This window comes from Chelonia mydas, chromosome 9, assembly GCF_015237465.2.
Source record: "Chelonia mydas isolate rCheMyd1 chromosome 9, rCheMyd1.pri.v2, whole genome shotgun sequence".
NCBI classification, from domain to species: domain Eukaryota; kingdom Metazoa; phylum Chordata; order Testudines; family Cheloniidae; genus Chelonia; species Chelonia mydas.
This window is the reverse complement of record NC_057855.1, coordinates 81,831,721-81,840,073: the sequence shown is the minus strand read 5'-3', so window position 1 is coordinate 81,840,073 and position 8,353 is coordinate 81,831,721. Positions and strand designations below refer to the sequence as shown.

Below are 8,353 nucleotides of genomic sequence, written 5' to 3'. Positions count from 1 at the left end.
GTCTGTGGCGGCAGCTGCCACTAGCTCTTTGCTTGGGCGAATGACCAATGTAGGCGCGGAGAAGACAAAGCGAACAAGCTTTCTTCTCCCTTTCATGGGTAACGTCATACCATTCCATGTCTGACGTCAAGCCCTCAAGGATGACGTAACCATTCATACAGCCAATCACAGCTAGAAAGATGACGTAAACGACCTTAGCAACAGGCCCAGTCCGAGCGGGCCAATTAGAAAATCGATGGGGGTGGCAGGCAGCCAATGGGATACGGCGAGGGAGGAAGGCGGCAGGAGGCCGGTCGTCTCCCTCATCTTCCCTCCGACAAGATGGCGGCGGTGCTGGCGATGGCGGCCCTAACGGCTTTGTGTCCCTTCAGCGCCTGAGCTCGGTTCCGGCCTGGCCGGGGGTACCGAGCAGCGGCGACATGACCGCGGAGCCCATGAGGTACGGACCGAAACACTCTCCCGCTGGGGTCTGACGAGCCTCCGCTGCGGAGAGGCGGCTGGGGATACTGTAATCACTTTCTTCCCACCCAGGGAGTAGAGGCGGCAGCGCCGCTCCCCGCTGCGGGCCGGTACCGCAGGAGGGTGGAGGGGAGGCTGGGGAAGGCATCGGCAGAGAAGGCCGCGGGGCAGAGTAAGGGATCGCGGGCGAGAGGCCGGGCAGGGGGAGAGGACCGGCGGGACGGAGGTTAAGTGCGGTCTGGCTGCTGTCTGTGCGCGCGGGGCTTAACCCGGCCGGGCTGAGGGAGAGGAGCCCGGGGGCGGTTATATTCCCCTCGCCGGTGTGCTCGGGGGTAGTGCTGCGCCCCCGGCTCGGCCGGGGCAGGCGCACGGCCTGTTCCCTCGGCCAGTCCCGCCGCGGGGCGGAGGGGGCCCCGCTCCGAAGCCCGCGTTCTTAAGGTTGGGGGCGTTGATGCTTCGTTTCCATTCTGCCTTGCCTGGAGAGAGCCGGAGCGGGACCTGGCTTGGCGGACCAGGTTGAGGGGCGGTGCCCTCTCCTGACCCCCAGCCCTGGATGGAGTTTTTGCGTCAGCGAATGTCTTGGTACCATAGCGGTGCTGCCGCCTCTCCCCTCCTCCTCCAACGTGTTTATCCACAGTGAAAGTTCCTTGTCCCCTATTGGCCCTCCACAGTAAAGGATCTATTTTTACATCACAATCAGTGTCTGCGACCGCAGGAAAGCTGATCTTCATACAAGGTGTTCACCCTAAGCATCTTAGTCTATAGGCAGACTTTTCTCTAGCTTGCAGACTGGAAACGTTCTCTCCTCCCTCCCAGCAGGGGAGGCTTCTTGCAGTTCTTTGCTTTCTAGGACCTACTCTTGTCTGCTGTGTTAAATTCCTTTCTTTGCTGCATACAGTAAATTATGCTATGCCAGGCCACAAATCAGCTTCAGTGCTGACGAACAGGTGCTATGTTTTACCATTAATACATAATTAGTTTTGTGTGCCTTCCAACATACAGACATTTCAGGGGAAGGTGACCAAGGAGCATGGTCCATCAACTGCACAGCACTCTGAATGCTTAAGATGTGATATGAATAATAAACGATTGTCAGTTAACCTTCATGAACATTGTCTAGCCTCGTTCACAAAATCAAAACAAAAATTGAAGGAAAAGTAGCATCATGTGAACTTGTATTATGATCCTCAGTAAAGATTCTTAAGCAATCATAGTTGTTTACATGGATTTTTTTCCTCTGTGGCCCTAAACTCTTTATGGCATCTTTGCAGTTGGTAGCACATTAACAGTACAGCATCCTTTTAGTGAAGTTTGGGTTTGATTACATTTCTATTTGTTTGTATTATTTTTCAGTCAAAACAAAAGAGGGGTCTGATTTTTTCGTTTGCTTTCCCTTGTTTGCGTAGTTGTTTGTAATTTACCATAAACTCCCAGTAGGGTTTCTGCCAATACTGATAGGAATGGTAATTTTCTCCCCTTATATGTTCCCGGCCCTGAAAGCCTTTTAATTTCTTAGTTAGCTGTGCCTGAAGGCCTCTAGAACTGTAAACAAAAATATTAACAAAGTTAACATAAAGCAGGCTGATCAATTCCAGGAGCAGCAACAAACAAGCTGTCCCTAACATAAAATAGGGTGACCTTAAACAGATAAACCATCACAGGGTCTGTTGTATATACATTTTTTATCTTAAGTTAATTGATTATTTTACAGAAGAAGCGATCTCTTCAGACGCCCCACTCCTCCCCTCAGACACCCTCCATGACCCTTTGGGTCATGATCTCCAAAGTATGGGAAACACTGGGTTGAAGAGTTCGGTGTGAGAATATAAAACAGAAGCAGTGTAGTCACTAGAACAAATTACCTCTTAAAGCAGGGGTTCTCAACTTTTTTCTTTCTGAGGCCCCCTCAACATGCTGTAAAAACTCCACGGCCCACCTGTGCCACAACAACTGTTTTTCTGCATATAAAAGCCAGGGCCAGCATTAGGGGGCAAACAGGGCAGTTGCTTGGGGCCCCCACGAAGCTACACTGCTCAGGCTTCTGCTTCAACCCCCAGTGACGGGGTTCAGGGCTCTGGGCTTCAGACCCATGCGGTGGGGCTTCAGCTTTGCGCCCTGGGCCCCAGTGAGTCTAATGCTGGCCCTGCTTGGTGGACCCCCTGAAGCTTGCTTGCGGCCTCCTAGGGGGGCCCTGGACGACTGGTTGAGAATCACTGTCTTAAAGGGTTACCTTCATGAGTAATGGTAACACACTGGTTTGGGCGGGGGAGTGATTTGGTATGGGAGAGGGTAACATACTTGAAGTTACTTTCCCAGAGGAAGAAATTAGTCAGGGAATTGTTCTGTGCTGGTAGTATGGCATGAAAGATTGATAACTTTGGAATGTATGTAGAAATATTTACAAAAAGTTTATTGAGTACAAAATATCTACTACTGGCTTCTTTCAAATTACATTATTGCTGCATTACACAACATGTATCATGTCATGCTGCAACATCACTCATTCAGAGTGAATGGATGCAGGTTACCTTAAGAAAGAAAAATGAGATCAGGTTTCCCACCAAGATGTTAGGGCAAATCTGTCAACATATTCTCTATACAAGACAAATATTGAATGTATTAACTTAAAAGCTAAAGCAAAGTTGTTAGTTCTATTGAACTATGCATTATTCATCTATAGCATCATTAAGGCTGCATTGAAAAAGGCCCCTTTACTCAGCAGATGACAGGTGAATTTTCTACAAAGATGTTGTATGAAGTCTCTTCTAACTGCAGAAGAAACATTTTAAAATAACTCCCTTTCAAAGTTTTCTCTGTCTTCATATTTCTTTGAGTTCCGCATAGTCCACTCAAACTTCACATCTGTTCTGGCAATATCTTGGATGTAGGCCACTTCTGAATGTTTAACATTAAACTTCTAGTTAGTTATTCTCCTTATTTGTCATAACCTTAGTCCCTCCAAGATTAGCAGCAGAACTACTCAGTTACTTTCATTTTAAACACTGGCAACCTGGGTTCCAAAATCATGACCCCCCAAAAGTCTTATTTTCAATAAAATTTCATTTTTGTCTGGGTTTCCAGTCAGTTCTATCCCTGACTTGCCAGCTGTGCTCTGTACCAGAAAAGATGAACCAGAAAAGCTTGCTGGACAGCAGTAGGCGCTGGGGTGGACTGTGGGGTGATATGAGGCGGTGAGCAGAGATGCAGGAGTCGGGGAGAGAGAATGGTCCTTGTGGGAGAGAGTGGGGTTAAGCAGGGATGATTAAAGGAAGAGTCATCTGTGGCACTGTTTCTGTGCCAAGGCATTATTACACCAAGGGCTACCCTCATACTCCAGCTTTCCTCTCCACCTCTTCCCCTGGTTCAAGTCAGCTTAAGCCCAACTTTTTAATCATATTCCCTGCTTACTTCCCATGGTGCCCTACAGCCTCATGCCTCATACACAGCCTTACTCACTTGTAGAAAAAAGGCTGCAAGTTGTTCAAGATGAAATATATTTGGGCTATGGATTATGAAAAGCAGGTAGTTCAGGCTGAGAAGGGGAGTTAATAAGTGGATCAGAGCTGGGCATCGAATGACTTTACTTATTTTCTTTCTGTTTAGAACAGGCATCAAACATATGGGCAATGGGCCAGATCCAGCCCAATTGATGTATTTATGTAGCCTACGTGATATTCAGATTGTGCAAAATACCAGCTTTCATTTAAAAAAAAAAATGTTTCTCGCCCTCCTGGTTTTGAAGAAAACCTTCCAAATGTGAAAAACAACAATAAAGAGATGTAGTGATGCCTTCCCGAATCTGCAAACAACCTAAAACAATGGTTCCAAACAGTGAACTCCCGTATCCTCTATTAATCTCAGTGGAATGGCAACAAAAACATTTTAATGTGAACACTAGCTGTTGCACTGCTGATCATTTTAACAGATGGAAAGGGATGGGAGTGAAGCTCACAGGAGGGGTACAGAGAATAGAAGTTGCTGCAGGAAAGGAAAGACAGAGGAAAAAGTAGAGGAGATACAAAAAGACAAGGAAGCGGGAGAGAAACAGAGAAAGAAGGGTAAAAAAGGAAGAAAAACAAAGGATAGAAACAGTAGCAGCCCAAACAAGGAGAGGAGCATATTTTCACTGTAGACTAGTGCAGAATAAGTGTGTGTTAACTCTCTGCTGAAAAAACAGTATGAAACCTGTATCTATCTGTGCCTGGATTTATCTTAGGAAAAACAGTATGTCTTTATTAAGTGTATTTTGTGTGAGGCAAAGTGCAGGTGCAAATGCACATAGTCCATGACAAAACATGTCACTGAATTGGAATATTGGATGTGTCTGCAGTAAGGCCTTAGTGTACTGCTGAGCCTCACCTGACCATATTTCATGTCATTGGACCTCAGTTCTGGCTGACGGGTGATACAGAAAGATGAACTGGTTTGTGAATAGGGCAGTAGCAAGTTGTTCCAATGATGGCTCAGAAAGGGAAAAAAAAATACAGAAATATAATGGCAAACATGATGTATTGTTTTACACTGATTTGAAACCATGGTATGTAGTGTGCTCTGAAGTTCTAGCTGTGGAGTATATGGTGCCTTCAAAGTTCTTGTAACATTTAAAGACCAGACAGCTGACACTTAAAGATAAAAGGAAGGCTTTTTTTTTTTTTTTCAGAGAAAGCTTGAAGCCTTGAAAAATCCTCAGGGCTTGATTACTCAGACTAGCAGTGTCAATACCAGTGCCCTTCAGGTGACTTATTTGGTGCGTCTGGAAACTGCAAATCACACAGTTTTATATGGTGTATATGATTGTTTCAGAATTTTGTTAGGGTTAGAAACACCTACCAGATAACATGGTTTCTCATGTTTGTCGCATGGGTAACGATATATGAGACAAACTGCTTTTATAACTTTGGAAAAGTCTGTAGCTGGCAATTCAGCTTGATGAGTCAAAAGAAGTCTGAAGATGTCTCTCTGCATCTGACGATGCATCTACACTGCAAAGTTGTCTACAAAACTTTTATCTTTCACGAGTACTTAAAGCCACCCCTCCCCGCGTGTGAAAGACAAAAGCTTTGCTTACGTAAGTGGCAGTGTGAACATGGCTTTGTCTCCTGCTGACAAAGCTAATGCCGCTCACGAGTCTGGAAGTATTTTGAGGGCAAAAGTGCCAACAAAGTACTGACAAAGAGCGTTTACACACACTGACTTCTAATGACATGGCTGTGTCGACACAGCCTTGCTGCTAAAAGCTGCGTGGTGTAGACAAGCCCTAAGATACTGCCTGATCTGAGGGGTTGTTTGATATCTCTAGTGCTACACAGCTAATATTTGTGAGGTAAGTTTCTGATGGTTCTGTTGGAGAGTTGATCTTCTGTAAAGCACGACAGCAGAATGCTATTCAAGACATTTCAAAACGTGTTTAGTCTTCCACATTTAGTAGGAGCTGTGTATGATAATCTGGATGCATAGTGCCAAGGTGGTGACAGATAAGGGTAGTATACTAGTCCACTGATCCAGAACATCACACTAAATACATCCCTGCCTCACTGTTTCATAAACTGCTAAACTCTTGATGATAAGAAAATGCCTGAATGTCTGTGTCATGTCATAGATGAATTCAGAACTTTTGCATTGCTCTGTAACTACCAACAATGCTTTCAAACTGAAGAGTTGTGAGACTATTTTCCTCCTGTCTCACAGGTGGGAAAGAGATGTAGTGACAAGTAAAGTGTTAACTTAATTCTTTTAATTACAAGCAAAAGTGGAGATTTCCCATAATAATAAATCTCTCTGTAGTGAGGGGGCGTGGCCTCCCTCCCAGATGGACAGGAAAACTCCCTCACCCACCTCCTGGTGGGCAGAGCCAGGGCATCCACACCCATCCCGCTGGAAATAGAAGGGCGGGACAGGAACCAGAATATAATGGGTGGGTCTTCAAGCTCAGTTGGGCCAGAGCTGCAGGATGTCTCCTCAGGCTCTAGCAGCATGTGGCCTGACAGACACCACTACAGCACCAAAGCCCCAGAGGAGCTGCCGGGGGTGCAGAGGAGCTGTAGGGGCTGCTATTAGCTGTCTACCCCAGGAAGACTGATGATGACCTTGAGACCCGAGTACTGCACAGTGGGAGTGTAGAAAGTAGCCCATGGGAACCAGGTGATAATCCGGTTGTATTGTGACCCGAAACTAGGTCAGTATGTTTCGGGCAGATCCCTGTTGACTAGTGACAGAACATTCTGCTCAGCCCTGGGCTGGGACCCGATGGAGTTGGGTGGGCTCAGGTCCTCCTACCACTCCACCCCTGGGGTGGCAGCCTCCCCACCTCAGGCCAAGAGGCCTGCGTTGGTCTGCTGTCTGCCAGAGCTAGGACATCAGACTGTTTGCTGTCTGCCCAGTCAGAGGGCTGAACCTCTAACTGTTTGGTATTCCTCCCTGCCTAGGGGCAGGGTCCCTAGAGTCCTTTGCCCTGACTGCATGGCATGGCTACTTAACTGTTTGGTGTTCCGTCCTGCCGGAGGCTCAAGCAGCCAGTGCTAATTCCTCCTGAACTTGACGCCTACAGCAAGGGGACGTAGCCTCCCTCCCAGATGGACAGGGAGGGATGAACCCAACCTCCTACATTCCCCTTGCTGACACTCTAATTAATTCATAGGGGTGGCATATTTAGCCTACCTTTTTAACATGTTTGATCACCTGAACCCACTGAACACTTATTTCAGGGCAGAATATGAATGATTCTGCCTGCACAAACAGGGTAGAAACATTCTTTAGAAAATTTGTTCTTCCCAAGTGTAAAGAAAACCTGGAGTCGTGACATTCTGTACCTTGGGGGAGTGTCCTGTAACTCCCATATTCCTCATTTATATATGATTGTGATTTTGCATATAAAGCAGGCCTTGTGAGTGTCGGGGGAAAGGTTATGGTCTGCTGAAAGTAATTTCTCTATCCATATACACCTCTACCCTGATATAACACGAATTCGGATATAACGTGGTAAAGCAGTGCTCCGGGGGGGTGGGGCTGCGCGCTCTGGTGAATCAAAGCAAGTTTGATCTAACGCGGTTTCACCTATAACACGGTAAGATTTTTTTTGGCTCCCGAGGACAGCGTTATATCAGGGTAGAGGTATACATATATCATTAGTGCATATGAAGTTATGAGAATTATGTTGTATGGTTGTCACTAAAACATGCTGTAAATTGGGGAATCAGTCAGATATTAGCTCCCCAGAGGCAACAGAAAGGAAAGTAGCCAACACTCGGGTGGGGTGTCAAACAACCCATCACCAGCCATTGTCCAGCAAGGGAACTACAATGCAATGACTTACCTGCATGAGGCCACACCAGGGGAATTGCTCAACCTTGCCTGGAGACTCAGCAATGCCCCCAGACATGCCTGGACTTGTGTTTTCCAAGCACGTGGACTAAGGGTATAAAACCGAACACAGGGGGCTCATGCTTGGCCTTTCTCCTTCACCCACCGGTACTGCAAGCAACAAGGACACTCAGAAGACTCCAATTGGGGGGACTGCCCCAGATTTCAAGGGTGAAATCTATGTACTATGAACTGTGGGGTGAGAAAAATTGCTTAATCTAGATGTTGCCTAGTCTAATAGGGTTGAGAGTTTAGACTGCATGCTTACATTTTCTTTTGTTTTGGTAACTAACTCTGACTTTTTGCCTATCAAAATCTATCTCTTGTAGTCAATACATTTGTTTTACTGTTTATCTTTACCAGTGAGTTTGTATGAAATGTGTGGCAAATCTGCTCAGGTTTTGCAAAGGCTGGTGTAGATCGACTTTCCATTGATGAACCAATTAATAAATTTGCATTGCTCATCTTGAGCAGTGCAAGACAGTATATTCCTGAGGTACAGTGCTGGGAGCTGGGGCTTTGGCTCTGGTGCTTT

General features: G+C 46.2%; 1 protein-coding gene across 3 annotated transcripts in view; it reads left to right on the top strand.

Annotated features, from left to right (window-relative positions):
• Positions 1-218: 218 nt before the first annotated feature.
• ATRX (ATRX chromatin remodeler) overlaps positions 219-8,353 on the top strand; it is a 140,195-nt gene continuing 132,060 nt past the window's right edge. The window contains exon 1 of one of the 3 annotated variants that reach the window (XM_027822584.3): positions 219-439. In XM_027822584.3, coding sequence (XP_027678385.2) covers positions 420-439 — 20 coding nt within the window. In that variant the 5' untranslated portion in view covers positions 219-419. The remainder of the gene's footprint in view (positions 440-8,353) is intronic. The other 2 variants (XM_043522992.1, XM_037908734.2) reach the window with 2 other exon arrangements.